The sequence below is a fragment of the Schistocerca nitens genome, chromosome 2 (assembly GCF_023898315.1).
Source record: "Schistocerca nitens isolate TAMUIC-IGC-003100 chromosome 2, iqSchNite1.1, whole genome shotgun sequence".
NCBI lineage: Eukaryota > Metazoa > Arthropoda > Insecta > Orthoptera > Acrididae > Schistocerca > Schistocerca nitens.
In genome coordinates, this window is record NC_064615.1 from 879,013,184 (window position 1) to 879,032,256 (window position 19,073).

Here is a 19,073-nt window from a genome sequence, read left to right on the forward strand (position 1 = left end):
TGAGCAAACTTTCAATCAGTGCGTAGATATATTGGTGTTATGTCAATACATATATATTGGTGTTATGTCAATATGCAGATAAAATTTATACGTGACAGTCTGATTTATTTCCTTCAGTTTTTTGCAGGTTCTCAAACTCCTGTGTGCTTGCTAGTATTTCTTCATGAGACAGTTTCCTATAAAGTTTCATTATAATCTAATTAATTAAAAGAGACTATACAATATCAATAAATAAATAAATAATAAGTAAAAAAATCACTGTTGGCTGTCACTTTCTTTTTTACTCCAAAATTCAAGCACTTATCCTGCGGTTTTTTAAGTATAGTGTATGGTTTTCTTTTCTGATGAGCTGGCGAAAAAATGTTACAGGTATGTGTGTTAAAATAGAAGGGTAAATAAAGAGAAATTGAAAATAATAATGGAGAAGCAGGTGGTGCATATCGCTTACTGTATTTACTGTATAGGTTCCAAATACGTTGTTTTTTGTGACACTTCAGCACCGTCTACAGTGTCATTGTAACTTTATTCATTGGAAAAGGGATTCGACAGTATGAATAAGGCAAGAGAATACACAAAAAAAAATATTGTTGGCTGTGTCACTTCTTACGTGTTACTGAAAAATCGTAAATAAAGTCGAATATGATCTATGGTACTGTGGCGAAAAAAAGTAGTACCATTGCTCTTCACATTTTTAAACCAACTTCAGTTCCTCGCATCAAACTGTTAAGATGTCTGTAAATTGCGTATACAGAGTTTCACGGTGTTTCCAAAGGTGATCCGTCTGTAGCGACGAAGTCATAACACTCAAAATACGCTAATCGCTATAAGGGCTAAAACATGGCGTCCCAAAATCACGTGACTTGAGCCGCAGATGTTACGGGTAGAATTCTCGTCCTGGGCGTCCGAATGCTCACTCCGAAGCTGTTTGTACTTTATGGCCAACAAGTAATCGAAACATTTACTTATGGACGAGAATGCTTCTTAAAATGGAACAAATGAAATTATGTAATGATGTTTTATTTATATATACCATTAGTATCAACAACACCGAAACCTATACGTTGCATGCATTTCCTCTGTTTTAGAATATGTTGAAACTGGCGATATATTGTTGTTGTAAGACCACACCATACCGTCAGTATCAACAACATATCCCAAAATGGAGGCGAAAGCGTGCAACGTACGGGTTTCGATTTTCGAATGACCCCGCGGCTAGTAGGTATGAATAGCGGCTGTCCAATCTGCATCTGTTGGTTAATGCAGAAGGGAAATGTGCGCGGAGCGTGCCCTTTGTTTCGCCCCTCGAACTTTAGCAGCGCGAGGCCGGTTCTCTTCTGCTTCGGTTCACGGACTTCGGCACCTGACTGTCCTTTCCTTGTATCGATTGCCGCTGGCCTATATTCGCAATTTAGCAGCAAATGGCGAGGCAGGTATGTGTAGCAGATGGCGATTCGCTAACCTGCGACACTTCACGCTACGGAGTACACTAACCATTGGGACAGATAAGACTATAGGTTAAAACTGATACGGGTATTTAAGTTCTGAATCACCGTTATTTTTCAGTATTTGTTTGATCTCGGTTACAACAGGTTAATTTTATTTTTTACTAATAACTGCGTAAAAATATCGAAATAACAATTAGCAGTTATAACACCCCAACGACCCCCTTAAAGTCAATTAAGACAGAATATCATAATATGAAGTAGGGAAGAGTTATCTTGGCAAATACGACATCTTTGCCCATAAGCTAACACCAAGAAGTTTTGATAACAACATTATACATCACTGAGAGTTTTTGTTATAAAAAGAAGAGGAAGAAATATCAGATTTAATTAATAGACAAATATCCAAGTGATAATTGCAATTAATATCTTGAAAGCTAAGGCCAAGGTGATGTTAGTCAGAGATAACTTTTATGTGGAAGAGAGTTGTAAGCGCAACGAAGAAATTCAATGCGCCTACAATACTCTTTCACAGAAGTCGCTTGCTGGCTCTCGTCCTGTAAAGACTTGCGAGAACAATTCTTGTCTTAGTTATTGAGAGTACTGAACGCGACGAGATTGTTTTGCGTTCAGAAGTGTTTCTTGCGTGAAGTTATTCACGAACTTCGGAAACTGATTTTCTAAGCAGAGACAGGAACTGATAGACGCGTTTAACCGTGAACAGCGGGTTAATTGAACTTTATTGACGAAACTAGTGAATATTGGACTTGACTTTCAAATAGTTGGATCTAAATGAAGAGTGGATAGTATGTCAAAGGACTACACTCAATTAGTCTCGAGTAGGACACAATTACACGACTTCATGAAGATAATACAATTACGCTGAAGAGTCAAGTTGTCGTAATTGTCAAGAAACTTAATAGAACTGACGTTACCAACTAACTGCGTGTGCGTGTGGTGCGAATGTTAAAGTATTTAGTGGGCAAGGAACAATAAACTGTTCGTTCCAAGTGAAATAGCAAGCGTGGACTACATTATTAATGATTTAATCAATGATAGTTAACCGACTGTTCAGAAGGGACAATTTAATCTGAATATTAAATACCTACTTCATTAATTGAAAACAGAACTTTTGAACATTTTTTTTTTTTAACATTACGGCGTAGGTTCACTCAGACGTGATCAGAGTATCTGTGGATCTCGCTTCATACAGGTTCAGCAACTCCATAGCAACGAGCCATCAACGTACGAGAAGACTGATAATTACAATGTTTCCTCGCAATTGGTGGTGTGTACGATGCAGATAAGATTTAACAACTACTGCATATCCGGGCAATGAATCATTCAATCTTAAATCAGAAGAAGCATCCATCGTACGAGTTCGCATTTCTGCCTCCCGTTCACCAACGGGGACCTACGTCATCGCGCATCGTGTCCCAACTCCACTGCGAGAGCTGTGGCAGTAGCAGCTCTACGGCGTCGACAATAATCAGCACGCGGTTGGAGTGTGGGGACGCCACACAGTGCAGCAGTGCTAAAATTTTTTACTTGAAAACGAATATTTTTATTCGTAAAATTTCTATTGATTTAAAATACTGCATTTTTATAGAAAATGGGAAAAGTGATCAGTGCTATCTTAATAACAATGTCGATAGACACGAGCAACAACCACATGGCATAAGATTCGGTACATCATTGCTGGGGGAAACTGTATCTGTAACCATATAGCATGGCCTGTTAGATGGTTCGCATGTACATGCAGTTTGTAAGACTGGTCCCGTCTGGTATGTATCATGCGGTATGTAAGACTGGCCCCATTTGGTATGTATGGTAGTTTCTCGCTGTTGTCGTCACATATCTCTTGTATTAGAGAATGGTAACGTCCCCAGTAAGGAAGTATTTTACGAAGTGCGGTATCAATGAAGTGCAATACTTCTTTAACCTTTGCTTTCATCCTTTAGCACAGACTATTAATAGTACCCAAATAGTGGTATGATTCTCGATTACAAAATGATTAGATGTTTGGGCAACATGGTTGTGCAGAAACAGCGATTGCTATAAATTAACTCAGTATTAAGAAAACAGTCTTAATCGCGATTTTTTTATTCATTTAGTGCCGACCGGTTTCAGCCCATCGCAGGGCCCATCTTCAGGGCGACCATATGGTCAGCTGCTGGTGGCGTCACGTCTACCGAGGTATGACAGTCTCCTGCGATGGGCTGAAAACGGTCGGCACTAAATAAATAAAAAATCGCGATTAAGACTGTTTTCTTAATAATGAGTACAAAATGATTTTTGTGCAGAGTTTCAAAAAATTGGAATCAATAGCTCGCGCTATTCGTCCACGAGACTCAGAGGGCCATAGACACGGGTTCCCAGGTAGATGCCGTGTTTCTTGACTTCCGAAAGGCGTTCGATACACTTCCCCACAGTCGTTTAATGAACAAAGTAAGAGCATATGGACTATCAGACCAAGTGTGTGATTGGATTGAAGAGTTCCTAGATAACAGAACGCAGCTTGTCATTCTCGATGGAGAGAAGTCTTCCGAAGCAGGAGTGATTTCAGGTGTCCCGCAGGGGAGTGTCGTAGGACCGTTGCTATTCACAATATACATAAATGACCTTGTGGATGACATTGGAAGTTCACTGAGGCTTTTTGCGGATGATGCTGTGGTTGTGGTATATCGAGAGGTTGTAACAATGGAAAATTGTACTGAAATGCAGGAGGATCTGCAGCGAATTGACACATGGTGCAGGGAATGGCAATTGAATCTCAATGTAGACAAGTTCAATGTGCTGCGAATACATAGAAAGAAAGATCCCTTATCATTTAGCTACAAAATAGCAGGTCAGCAACTGGAAGCAGTTAATTCCATAAATTATCTGGGAGTACGCATTAGGAGTGATTTAAAATGGAATGATCACATAAAGTTGATCGTCGGTAAAGCAGATGCCAGACTGAGATTCATTGGAAGAATCCTAAGGAAATGCAATCCGAAAACGAAGGAAGGAGGTTACAGTACGCTTTTTCGCTCACTGCTTGAAAACTGCTCAGAAGTGTGGGATCCGTACCAGATAGGGTTGATAGAAGAGAGAGAGAAGCTCCAACGGAGAGCAGCGCGCTTCGTTACAGGGTCATTTAGTAATCGCGAAAGCGTTACGGAGATGATAGATAAACTCCAGTGGAAGACTCTGCAGGAGAGACGCTCAGTAGCTCGGTACGGGCTTTTGATGAAGTTTCGAGAACATACCTTCACCGAGGAGTCAAGCAGTATATTGCTCCCTCCTACGTATATCTCGCGAAGAGACCATGAGGATAAAATCAGAGAGATTAGAGCCCACGCAGAGGCATACCGACAATCTTTCTTTCTACGAACGATACGAGACTGGAATAGAAGGGAGAACCGATAGAGGTACTCAAGGTACCCTCCGTCACACACCGTCAGGTGGCTTGCGGAGTATCGATGCAGATGTAGATATAGATACTGGAGATTTTTTTGTAGCATTGAATCATGTATCACTTTCAGAGAAAAGCAACGAACAGTGCACGGACTACGTTTTTCTATTACTTGTCTATTTAAGTTAATATTGTGATTCTGTGTATATTTAAACTGAGGGAGTACGATGCGCTTTCTTTTACAGAAAATGAAAGAAATAAAAAAACAGAAAATCGTTTATTTCAGGAACCGTTTATTCTGAGTGCTTCAATATTCAGGTTAAAACAGCAGAACAGTGCACTTCCGACGACCGATTGAATAGAGCTGTTGGAAGTACGCAGATTACCATTCCCCTACAACACTACTGCCATACACAAACGAGGGGTTCTACAATATATTTGTTTTCCAATACTTACCTCATCTGTAAGATAGTAATCGAGTTAAATAAATTAGTAGAAGTTTTGGAAATCCTAATACACAGATATTTCATGCCGTAGCATAGAAGCGTACGGAACAGTGTTTCCTCCACCCAATCTTTGACTATACCCATCTTTCGGAATAGCGTTGATGTGGCTATGTGCTACTGAAGTACGGTATTACTGCACTTTCCCGTTATCGGAAGCACGCGGTGACGTTACAGACAAACAAGTACAGTGGGGACTATGGTAAGCGCATCGTACTGTTAATGCTTTCAGGTCGATTGTGCATATACCATCAATCCTTGTTACGCTCCGACTCAGGTTTCGCCACCAAAGTTCCCTCACTCTCAGGTGCAATAACTTTGTGGTCGACTATTAACTTCATCTAACAATGACAAAAGATGTCTCTTTCAGCTTCATATGTTTATCGCTTTATTGGTTACTTGGATATTACTGGTCCTATTCGTATAACCATTGAAACGTGATCCCTTCGCAGTTTGGCATTTTATTGGTCAAATGCTCGGAATAACGGGCTTAAACTTCAGAGCTGACATTGGTCTCACCCCTAAGTGATATTTAGTGATGAGACCAATGTGAATTTTGATGCTTCCAGTACCCAGCAGCAGATGGCAACACTTATTATCTAAGCTTTCACATTTGAGGGTTAGCTCGTTTTTCCGCGCATGTCTTCACTTCTCTGTAACTCCTCATTACCTCAGAACATTTTGACGCCTCTAAAATTTTATTTTCTCTACGAATTATATTGTCTTTTTCTGTCTTTCTTAGTGTTTATTCCGCCGATTTCATGGTTTGGCAAAGTTATTTTTACCTTAACTTGGTAGCCGGATGCCTGCCCGTCGTCACAGCCGTGAGTTAATCTGAGCTGAGGGGAGGGGAGCTGTTACGCCATCTCTAATCGCGTAAGCTTCATTCTGTACTTTGTCGTATTTTACCTGTATGTATATCGTTTTGTGTGAGGCAGAGATTGGGGTCCAGCGTTGCTTTTGCCCAAACGATCGTGGAAAACCACTTAATATAAACCTCATTTCTGAACGGCATAGCAGGTGAACAGTCGTTAATTTGACGCAGGTCTATCTCAGCTCCCTGTCTTACGAGCTAGCGTACCGCTAGTTTAGCTGTAAAAGGATATATATCTCCGAAGTATCGATTTATTTTCCTTCATTTACACCTTACTTGATAGCTTGGCCCAAACTCAGAGCGAATGGCCATGTATATGAGTTTTCCATCTGACTGCTTTTTCCCATGACAAGACAGACCCTTTCTTTTCTGTGTATATATTAAAATACTTCCTATACACGTACTTACTAAGTTACTTACTCATTTATTGTTGCTCTTATGCAGAGTTCCGCCAGCGCACTCTATTTCGGACGAGGTTCTTCAACTTTACCAACTTTTTCCTCACCTTCTTGTCCACCTCCTCCACTGTTCTCCTCCATGATATCCTTGGTCTCCTCTTTTTCTTTTACCTGTATGTTCTAACAGCGACCTTGTCTCTCTACAGCATCCAGGCTTTTTCGGAGGGTGTATCCGATTCACCTCCACTTCCTTCTCTTGATTTGGATGGGGGTTAGGATCTCCTCTTATTCGATTCCAAAGGTCTTCATTGAATATCATAGTTGGCCAAGAGATTTTAAGAAATTTACTGAGACATCTATTGAGGAAGACTGGCAAGCTCTTGGTGACTGTCTAGGTACCTTCCAAGTTTCATATCCGTATAGCAGCACTGCTTTCATGTTTCTTCTGAATATTCGTTTTTTATTGTTATGGAAACCTCTCTTGCCCTCCTCCACATTGAACAGAGCCGGGTAAAGGCTCCATTTGCCTTTCGGATTCTTGCTCTGAAATCGACAGCTGCTCTTCCGTCTTCAGTAACTACAGCCCCACGATATGTAAACGCGGTAAAAACTACCTGATGGCAAGATCGCATAAATGTTTTTTTTATTTACAAATACGCTACTGGCCATTAAAATTGCTAAACCACGAAGATGACGTGCTACAGACGCGAAATTCAACCGACAGGAAGAAGATGCTGCGATATGCAGATGATTAGCTTCTCAGAGCATTCACACAAGGTTGGCGCCGGTTGCAACACCTACAACGTGCTGACATGAGGAAAGTTTACAACCAATTTCTCATACACAAACAGCACTTGACCGGCGTTGCCTGGTGAAACGTTGTTGTGATGCCTCGTGTAAGGAGGAGAAATGCGTACCATCACGTTTCCGACTTTGATAAAGGTCGAATTGTAGCCTATCGCGATTGCGGTTTATCTTACCGCGACATTGCTGCTCGCGCTTATCGAGACACTATGACTGGTAGCAGAATATGGAATCAGTGGGTTCAGGAGGGTTATACGGAACGCCGTGCTGGGTCCCAACGGCCTCATATCACTAGCAGTCGAGATGACAGGCATCTTATCACCATGGCTGTAACGGACAGTGAAGCCACGTCTCGATCCCTGAGTCAACAGATGGGGACATTTGCAAGACAACCACCATCTGCACGAACAGGTCGACGACGTTTGCAGCAGCATGGACTATCAGCTAGGAGACCGTGCCTGCGGTTATTTTTGATGCTGCATCACAGACAGGTGCGCCTGCGATGGTGTACTCAACGACGAACCTGGGTACACGAATGGCAAACGTCATTTTTTGTAATGAATACAGGTTCTGTTTACAGCATCATGACGGTCGCATCCGTGTTTGGCGACATCGCGGTGAACGCACATGGAAGCGTGTATTCGTCATCGCCATACTGGCGTATCACCCGGCGTGATGGTATGGGGTGCCATTGGTTACACGTCTCGGTCACCTCTTGTTCGCACCGACGGCACTTTAAACAGGTGTGTTACGACTCGTGGCTCTACCCTTCATTCGATCCCTGCGAAACCATACATTTCAGCAGAATAATGCACGACCACATGTTGCAGGTCCTGTACGGGCCTTTCTGGATATATAAAATGTTAGACTGCTGCCCTGGCCAGCACATTCTCCAGATCTCTCACCAACTGAAAACGTCTGGTCAATGGTGGCCTAGCAACTGGCTCGCCACAATACGCCAGTCACTACTCTTGATGAACTGTGGTATCGTGTTGAAGCCGCGTGGGCAGCTGTATCTGTACACGCCATCCAAGCTCTGTTTGACTCAATGCCCAGGTGTATCAAGGCCGTTATTACGGCCAGAGTTGGTTGTTCTGGGTACTGATTTCTCAGGATCTATGCACCCAAATTGCGTGAAAAATGTAATGACATGTCAGTTGTAGTATAAAATATTTGTCCTACGAATACCAGTTTATCATCTGCATTTCTTCTTGGTGTAGAAATTTTAATGGCCAGTAGCGCAATTGGTTTAGACAGGCTTTGCCGTCGTCTTCATGTCTTGAAAATTTTTTATTATAAAATGTGTTTAATTTGAGTTGGACCTCACGCCAAGTTCTTATGTAGATGTCCAACTCAAAATGAACACATTATATAACACAAATTTTTGAAGACCTGAAGATAACAGCAAATACTGTCGAGGCCAGTTGTTTGTAAATAAAGAAATATTTATGTGAACTTCGCCTTAGGAAGTTTAGCTTTCTCGTATCTCTCATTGACTTTCATAATCATCTTGGCGGCATTGACTTTCAGACTACCAATATTGGCTTCAGTCTCATGATACTGCAATGTCAACACGGTTCTCCTAGAGGAAGCAGATGCCGTTGACAAAAGCAAGGTCTTCCATTCGCTCAGTCGGTCCTTCTCCTATTATTCTCCAGCACTTTCCACATCACTCAATCCAGCATCAGTAAAAACGTAGTCGGAGACAAAACACATCCTTGGCAAACTCCAGACAGTGTTCCGCAGCTTTACCCTCGTCCATGAGACGGCATGTGTGGTTAGTCACTATCTCGCATTACTTTCGCTACCCTGTCTGGTATCGTATACTGTTTCAAAGATTTCCAAATATAAATTTAGTCTTGAGGCGTGCTCGGATAGTCTAATGGTAAGACGACCGATCGCGATAAGCAGGAAATCTGGGTTCGAGTCCCGGTCCGGCACAAATTTTCATTGTCGTCATTCCATTCTGCAACTGGTGGTTATCCATAATCTCAACTGTTAATACATTTAATGTGTTTCATAATAGCTCGAGTCGCCGCAGTGATCGTACTTCTGACAAGGGAACCTCCCCATCGCACCCCCCTCAGATTTAGTTATAAGTTGGCAGAGTGGACAGGCCTTGAAAAACTGAACACAGATCAATCGAGAAAACAGGAAGAAGTTGTGTGGAACTATGAAAAAAATAAGCAAAATATACAAACTGAGTAGTCCATGTGCAATATATACAACATCAACGATAGCTTGAGCTCAGGAGTGGCGTGGTCATGTGGTTAGCGTGAACAACTGCGGAACGAGAGGTCCTGGGTTCAAGTCTTCCCTCAAGTGTAAATTTTACTTTATTTATTTTCGCAAAGTTATGATCTGTCAGTTCGTTCATTGACGTCTCTGTTCACTGTAATAAGTTTAGTGTCTTGTGCGACCGCACCGCAAAACCGTGCGATTAGTAGACGAAAGTACGTTCCTCTCCAATGGGAACCGAAAACATTTGATCGCAAGGTCGTAGGTCAACCGATTCCTCCACAGGAAAACACGTCTGATATATTCTATACGACACTGGTGACGGCATGTGCGTCAAATGACAGGAATATGTTGTCGACCCACCTAACTTGTACACTTGGCGAATGGGTAAAAAGATTCTTCTACCTTGCCCGATTTAGGTTTTCTTGTGGATATGATAATAACTCCCAAAAAAGTGATGAAAACATAATAGTTTGTCACATAAACTGCAACAAATGAATGCAACAGTTTCACAGTCACACAGTTTTCCCTGTGCTCTGTCAAAACCCATGTTTTTAACGTTTTCCAATTTTTTTCCGTGTAGACCGTCAAATCCTGCATATGTCCAAGCAAATCTGAACATGTCCTGGAATTTTCGAGAGCGAAGTTGATTGTGTGAGTGCCTGAACTTTGATAATTGACACACGTCAATTGCTAGAAAATAAAAAAGCTAAATTTTTTACTTGAGGGAAGACTTGAACCGAGGTCCTCTCGTACCGTAGTCGCTTACGCTAACCACGAGACCACGGCGCTCGTCAGATAACACTGTTCTTGATATGACTTATACTACACATCGACTATTCAATTTGTATATTTTGCTTATTTTTTTCATAGTTCGACAAAACTTCTTCCTGTTTTCTCGATTGATCTGTGTTCAGTTTTTCAAGGCCTATCCACTGTGCCAACTTACAACTAAATCTGAGAGGGGTGCGATGGGGAGGTTCCCTTGTGAGCAACACAGGCACTGCAGACAATCTTTTTAACAGATTCGAAGGCCTTTTCAAAGTCTACAGAAAGACTAGTGATGAATTCCTTTGATTGTTCGATAATGACTCTAAGCGTATTTGTTTGATTTGTACAAAGAACCTTACTTCTAAAACCGGCTTCTCATTGATTCTAATAAGGATTATCCGCGACGACACTTTGCTTAGAAATGTAATCAAGGTGATTCCCCTCCAATAGTGGCAGTTGGCGATGTCTCCTTTTTGGTCAATTTGACGCAGAGTCTCTCTCTTCACTGCTGCGGTGCGCTCTCCAAGTCCCAGATCTTTATCAGAAGAGGGGGAAGAAGATCAGTGCCTGTATCAGTCGTCAGAAGTTCTTCTGAAACGTAATCTGGCCGTGGGGCCTTTCCATTCTTTAGCTGTGAGGCAGAGATTGGCGTCCAGCCTTGCATTTGTGTAAATGATCATGGAAAACCTCTTGAACTCTCGTAGGAGATGAGCGGTCAGTAATCCGCCGCGCATCTGTCTTAATTCCCTGTATTGCGAGCTAGCGCACTGCGTGTTAAGCTATACAAGGAGGCATATCTGCGATTTATACTTCTCCATTTATATCTTGTGTGGTAGCTGAGACCAAAATCGAAGTGAATGGCCATGTATATCACTTTTGCAGCTGAGAGTTCATTCCCATGAGGAAACCCTTTCTTTTCCGTGGACACTAAAATACTTCCTGTACAACTGATTTCAAATAAATATTCATCCTGTTATTCACTTTCTTCTTCGTACATAATAAAATATCTTTAACTGTATTACATAAGCACCGAATGCCGGAAGTTCTCCACACTGCGTTTTGCGAATACTTCAGTAGTTTCCGTTACCACCAGCGATGTAGAGTACGAAAGCGAATAACTAGGTCTCAACTGCTTTGTAGTCAAACTGGCTAACACCACTTAGAATTAAACACGTGACGTAGGGGTTTACTATTCAGAATATATATATATATATATATATATATATCACAGACTTCCTGTAAGTACATCAACGTTAGTAATTAAAGCTATAGGTTAATTTCGAGGCGAGCAGTTTTCCGTCCACAGCTCCACAAATGAACACGCATCTAAGTCTTCTCTTAATCACGAAAGTACTTATAAGTCTTCGTCCAATCAACTGTATCCCTTATCTACGCCGGGACCCATTTCTGCCATCTGAATCAATTCCATAAGATACAGAAATGATTCAATGGGAAATTGACAGTTTGCAAAAGTATCCGAAATATACTGAGCTACAGTCAGGCAGGCATTTCCTTTCGGTTTGACTTCCTCAGCTAATCGCAAAAGACGTAGAAACAAAGGGAAATTCTGCCGTTTGACCGGAATGAATCATTAGTTCGTAGGATGCGATGAAGAAATAATTGGTGATTATCCGTTCCACTCAGGTGACTTTGTTGTAAAGAAAGAGTACTGTTGCTTCACAGTAAGATTATTCGTTGCAGCAGTGCTGTGTGGTGGGGCTCCAAATTACTAGACCATGAGAGCCGCAACCAAATTTTGAATTTCAGTGGCGTCAAGATGGCACATTATCTCAGAAATTCAAGAAGAAAATGTTAACGACATTTATTGTTGTCGAAGACAATATACAGAGAAACACAAGCAGGCTTTATCACTTTTAAGTACACTTACAAGGAGGCCGCGCCAACTTCTCATCACTGATTTCCTCCAAATGTGTAGTATATGAAGGGCTTGGCCAGCAATGAAGATCACTGACTGAAGTGAGAGCTCCAGATGGGCAAGTGTTTAGGGGAAAAGTTCCATTTTTAGCACGAGTCTCGTAAGGCATTAGCCATTTATGTTTGCTTAGATCAGAGGCAGAGTTTGGCTCGAAGGAGAGAGTACACAGCGGTATCGACTTTTCCCACAGTCACATCTTTGCATGTTTCTCCCATCCGTTCCCATTTATACAGTTAGCGCTACCCGTTAAGTTTCACTCCGAAGCAACCCAATCTATCTCATTTATAGTATTCTTATACGAGGTCTTGAACACATTGACGAGGAGTTTCTGACGCATGCTGGCGGGTTTTCCGTGAGTTCACAGACCTGGACAGACCGAAACAGGCGCATTCTGAAGAAATAGAAAAAATAACCAGGAATCCAAATGTCGCAGTACCACTTTACTCACATACTACCGACAGAGTTGAACGCTCGCGCTTCGATCGGAAGCTTTAACGTGTGTACAACACAAAATTTGATAGGGTGAAAATGCAGCTCACCTTTTATAGCGCTATGATACTCATCCTTTTCAGCGCCCACTTGAGTAGCTTAATGGAATTTCGTTAATATTTTTCTTCGTCTTTTTTGTTATCCTGGAGTGATAGATATTTGCATTGAGATTAGTTTCTAAAAGATTTCATTGCTAGTTAGCTCAAATTGTCACAAAATTTTGAAAGTGCTTCTCGGACCAGTTTTATTTTCGCTATCCCCCCCCCCCCCAAATTACCCCGGACTTGGTCTGCTGTCTTTTTGAAACAGACCAACACTGTGAATCCCCCAGCATCGTCCGAGAAGTAACTCAAGCAAAATATGTTGAAATAGATTTCTGAGGGCTGATTATGACTTCGTAAACGGGACAGTGCAGTTAGGCAAATGAGCGACCTCATAATGAAGCTCATAAGTGAGCCCGCATTTTATTAGCGGTAGGAAAAATGCGGGGATCCCGCATTGCTGTCTGGTCAAGGTCTTACGGGGGTGGTTTGCAGTGTAATGCAATGCTAGCGCGTGCAGCAGAATGGAACGAAGTGCAGCTAAAATAGTTGTTCTTATGTTCTGTGGTAGCGGGACTCGAACTTCGGTCTGGCCGCCATAACTTTGTTTTTCTGTGGTTTCTCTGAATGCTGGAATGGATAGCTGAAGACGACCAAGACCGATTACCTAACCCATCCTTGTGCAGATTACACGTTCTCGGTGTACTTGTTGTTAATTCTGTATAAAAATAACTGCTTTCTACAAAATCCACAACTGCTTTCATCGTGAAACAACCGACTGTCGAACAAGCAACATGATCATACACACGTTGAAATCCACCTGCGTTTTGTTGTTTAGATTACAAAAAGTGAGTCCCCATCAGTAAATTCTCAAATCTATATTCCCGTGGGTATCGAAAATGGTTCAAATGGCTCTGGGCACTACGGGACTTAACATCTGAGGCCAGTCCCCTAGACTTAAAACTACTTAAACCTAACTAACCCAAGGACATAACATACATTCATGCCCGAAGCAGGATTCGAACCTGCGACCGTAGCAGCAGCGCAGTTCCGGACTGATGCGCCTAGAACCGCTCTGCCACAGCGGCCGGCCCCGTGAGTATTCAGAACGAAATTTTCACTCTGCAGCGAAGTGTGCGCTGATATGAAACTTGCTGACAGAAGTGCAAGTCCCGAACATTTCGCAGGAGAACTTATGTGAAATTTGTAAGGTAAGAGACGAAGTACAGGCGGCAGTAAAGCTGTGAAGACAGGTCGTGGGTCGGCTTAGGTAGCTGTGGTGGTAGAGCAATTGCCCGCGAAAGGCAAAGGCCCCGAGTTCGAGTCTCCGCCCGGCACATAGTTTTAATCTGCCAGCAAGTTTGCCCGGGTGTGTTTATCTAGTGGTTGTCCGGCGTTGCAGGTCTACGAATTTTATGTCTGAGGGATTTTATCTTTGTAAATGACAAACATAAACTTTGAGTAATATTTCTATTGTTCAGTACGAAAACAGACATCTTGCACCTAGCTTGGTCAGTGTTGTCAAAATATCTCTGTACTCGTAAATAAAAATTTAATGTACGTTAGTTTAAAATCTCAAATCTCCGAAAGTTCTTTACCGATTCCTTTTAAATTTTGACACAATATTCGAATCCGTGCGTGTTTTCATGCACCCACTGGAGTGCCGTCTGTTGAGTGTAACCATAACACACACAACACCAATCATTGCTCCTACTGGAAAGCTTGCTTCTTGACAGCTGCGTTTTTTTTACGCTATCTTCAGTGCTAAATAACTCGAAAAGAGCGCACCGTATCGAATTACTTTCTTAACTTGTATCGTACAACTTCCGCTGCAACATCATTACAGGCTTTTCAGAGTATTTCTACCGATCCCTGTATATTTCCGCGCATGGTTCTACATTGCTCCGGAACACACACTGATCTTCCCCGTGGTTGGCCTCTGATAAGTCCTCGTCTTCTGTAAATAATTCGTGACAGTATTTTGCAACGACGACTCACTACAGTAATGTCCTTTTAGTATTCCAATGGTGTCAGTTCCTGCCGTGTTCGAAACTGAGAACACTAGGTCAGCGCTTTCTGATAACGGCGGTGTTACACTATCAAATTCTCTTTGACATAGTTTGTTAAATAAAATTTGCTAGTGTAATAAGAAATTTTGTCAAAGTTAGGCCTTGGTCAAATTTTCTTTGACCAAATCTAGTGCCTCCTCTTAGATCTGATCGAAGAAGACGTTCGCCTTTTGTTTACTGCATGGACAAATGTGATCGCTTGGAGCGCTAGCATCGCTGCAGCCGGCTGACATTTGATGTTTATTAAGATGGCTTAGAAACTTACGTGGTGCGTCGCATCTACAACGGAACTGATAGAATTGAACGAGGCAGATGTAGCACGGTATAACTTTCGGCATCTGTAATATAAAAACAGAATAAGAAGAAGCGAGAGCTACAAAAAAAAAAAAAAAAAAAATTGAGGAGTACATTCACCGTGAAGTACGGCCAGGATGTACTCCCCCGAAGTTATAAAGGAGAAAATCTACAAGTAACGTAGAAATAAAAATATTTCTTAATGGTTACAGTATCTACTAAACAGTTATTTGCCTTCAGATATTCCTCTTTCAGTGCTTTATAAATAGCTTCACACATTTTGGCATTATTTTCGTCAGTGTTCACAGCGGTATAACAGTGCTATACTGTAAACCGGAGTACCTTTCTCCTGCTGCAAGAAACCGCAGCGTTACGTTAAGTTTGTCTCTTGTGGATATAGCATTTCTGAGGTGAGTATTCTGCTTCCTAATGAGGAGCCACTTTCTTGACCACATACTCAAATGTACTCTCATCCATACGCAAGTAATTTTCATATGACTTCGACTTGCAGCCCCTATAACAGATTTTGGTGGATGCTTTTAGCATCCCGCCGTGAGTTCTACCGCTTCATCCAAGTATGATCCCTTTTCTTTTGTACGGCTCCTCTTGCAAGTGTAAATACAGTGTAGTTGTGGGACACGCAACTGCAGAGCACAGTAACAAGTCTTCGTTGGGCTATCAGAAGGAACTATGACGTCAAAGATCTTTGTCACAGAAATTATAATAACAGTGTAATACCCCTTGTCCGCAGCTCGTGGTCGTGCGGTAGCGTTCTCGCTTCCCACGCCCGGGTTCCCGGGTTCAATTCCCGGCGGGGTGAGGGATTTTCTCTGCCTCGTGATGACTGGGTGTTGTGTGCTGTCCTTAGGTTAGTTAGGTTTAAGTAGTTCTAAGTTCTAGGGGACTGATGACCATAGATGTTAAGCACTATGGAGTGCTCAGAGCCATTTGTAATACCCTTGAACACTGGACTCGCTTTCGGGAGGACGACGGTTCAATCCCGCGTCCGGCCATCCTGATTTAGGTTTTCCGTGGTTTCCCTAAATCGCTCCAGGCAAATGCCTGGATGGTTCCTTTCAAAGGGCACGGCCGACTTCCTTCCACGTCCTTCCCTAATCCGATGAGACCGATGACCTCGCTGTCTGGTCTCCTTCCCCAAAACAAACCAAACCAATACCTCTGTTTGCTCCACGTCAAATACACTGAAGTACCAAGTCATTGGATTGCGATACGCTCATATGCAGAGGCGGTAGTATCGCGTACACAGGGTATAAATGGGCAGTGCATTAGGAGAGCTCTCATTTCTACCCAGATGACCCATGTGAAAAGGTTTCCGATGTGACTATGGCCGCAAAACGGGAATTCAGAATTTGCGGAGTGGTAGTTGGCGCTATGCGCATTGGAGATTACATTTCGGAAATCGTTAGGGAATTCAATATTCCGTGATCCACAGTGTCAAGAGTGTGCCCAGAATACCAATCTCACGCATTACTTCGCCACGGTCAACGCAGTGTCCGATGACCTTCAGTTAACGATCGAGGGTAGCGGCGTTAGCTTGTCAGGGCTAACAGACAAGCAACAATGCTTCAAATAACCACAGAATACGATGTGGAACGTACGACGTTAGAACAGTGCGGGGAGGTGTGGCACTGATGGACTATGGCAGCAGACGACCGACACGAGTGCCTTTGGTAACACAAGACATCGCCTGCAGCGCCTCTCCTGGGTTGTGACCACATCGGTTGGACCCTGGGCGACTGGAAAACCGTTACCTGGTCAGATGAGTCCCGATTTCAGCTGGTAACAACTGAAAGTAGGGTTCGAGTGTGACGCAGACCCCACGAAACTATGGGCCCAATTTGTCAACAAGGCACTGTGTAAGTTGGTGGTGGCTGCGTAACGGGGTGGGCTGTCCTGGGTCTCATCGTTCAAATGAACGGATCACTGATTGGAAAAGGTTAGTTTCAGCTACTTGGAGACCGTTTTCAGCCATTCATAGACTTTTACAGCTACATGGATGCTCTGCAAATCACATTTGAGTGCCTGGCAGAGGGTTCATCGAACCACCTTCACAATTCTGTATTATTCCAATCTCGTATAGCGCGCGGAAAGAATGAACATCTATATCTTTCCGTACGAGCTCTGATTTCCCTTATTTTATCGTGGTGATCGTTCCTCCCTATGTAAGTCGGTGTCAACAAAATATTTTCGCATTCGAAGGAGAAAGTTGGTGATTGGAATTTCGTGAGAAGATTCCGTCGCAACGAAAAACGCCAGCCCAAATCCTGTATCATTCCTGTGACACTCTCTCCCATATTTCGCGATAATGCAAAACGTGCTGCCTTTCTTTGAACTTTTTCGATGTACTCCGTCAGTCCCATCTGGTAGGGATCCCACATCGCGCAGCAGTATTCCAAAAGAGGACGGACAAGCGTAGCGTAGGCAGTCTCCTTAGTAGGTCTGTTACATTTTCTAAGTGTCCTGCCAATAAAACGCATTCTTTGGTTAGCCTTCCCCACAACATTTTCTATGTGTTCTGTCGAATTTAAGTTGTTCGTAATTGTAATACCTAGGTGTGTAGTTGAATTTACGGCTTTTACATTAGACTGATTTATCGTGTAACCGAAGTTTGAGTTCCTTTTAGCACTCATGTGGATGACATCACACTTTTAGTTATTTAGGGTCAACTGCCACTTTTCGCGCCATTCAGATATCTTTTCTAAATCGTTTTGCAGTTTGCTTTGATCTTCTGATGACTTTATTAGTCGATAAACGACAGCGTCATCTGCAAACAACCTAAGACGGCTGCTCACATTGTCTCCAAAATCGTTTATGTAGATAAGGAACACCAAAGGCCTTATAACACTACCTTGGGGAACGCCAGAAATCACTTCTGTTTTACTCGATGACTTTCCATCAATTACTACGAACTGTGACCTCTCTGAAAGGAAATCGCAAATCCAGTCACATCACTCAGACGGTATTCCATAAGCACGTTTCCAAACAACAACGGAATTTTTATGGATGACAATGTCCCATGTCACCAGGCAAATATTGTTAGCGGTTGGTTTGAAGAATATTTTGGACAGTTCGAGCGAATGATCTGGCCGCTCACATCTCCCGAAAATAATCTCATCGATCATTTATGGGACGTAATGGAGAGGTCAGTTCGCCCGCAAAATCGTGCATCGGCAACGCATTTGCAGTTATGGACGACTATAGAGGCAGCATTATTTATGCAAGGGGCTTCCAACGACTTGAGGAGTCCATGCCGTGTTGAGCTGCTGCACTACGCCGTGCAAAAGGAGACCCGACACGATATTAGGAAATACACTACTGGCCATTAAAATTGCTACACCACGAAGGTAACGTGCAAATGATTAGCTTTTCAGAGCATTCATTCAAGGTTGGCGCCGGTGGCGACACCTACAACGTGCTGACATGAGGAAAGTTTCCAACCGATTTCTCATACACAAACAGCAGTTGACCGGCGTTGCCTGGTGAAACGTTGTTGTGATGTCTCGTGTAAGCAGGAGAAATGCTTACCATCACGTTTCCGACTATGATAAAGGTCGGATTGTAGCCTGTCGCGATTGCGGTTTATCGTATCGCGTTGGTCGAAATCGAATGACTGTTAGCAGAATATGGAATCGGCGGGTTCAGGAGGGTAATACGGAACGCCGTGCTGGATCCCAACGACCTCGTATCACTAGCAGTTGAGATGACAGGCATCTTATCCGCATGGCTGTAACGGATCGTGCAGCCACGTCTCAATCCCTGAGTCAACAGATGGGGACGTTTGCAAGACAACAACCAT

The 19,073-nt window shown here is 42.7% G+C and overlaps 1 protein-coding gene across 6 annotated transcripts in view; it reads right to left on the reverse strand.

Annotated features, from left to right (window-relative positions):
* Nucleotides 1-19,073, reverse strand: part of LOC126237173 (uncharacterized) — a 753,602-nt gene that overhangs the window by 268,002 nt on the left and 466,527 nt on the right. For 4 of the 6 annotated variants that reach the window (XM_049947036.1, XM_049947037.1, XM_049947038.1 and 1 more), the window contains one exon: nucleotides 15,228-15,300. The exons of the other annotated variants lie outside the window; for them this stretch is intronic. In XM_049947036.1, the coding sequence (XP_049802993.1) occupies nucleotides 15,228-15,300 (73 nt within the window). The remainder of the gene's footprint in view (nucleotides 1-15,227; nucleotides 15,301-19,073) is intronic. 6 annotated transcript variants of the gene reach the window in all.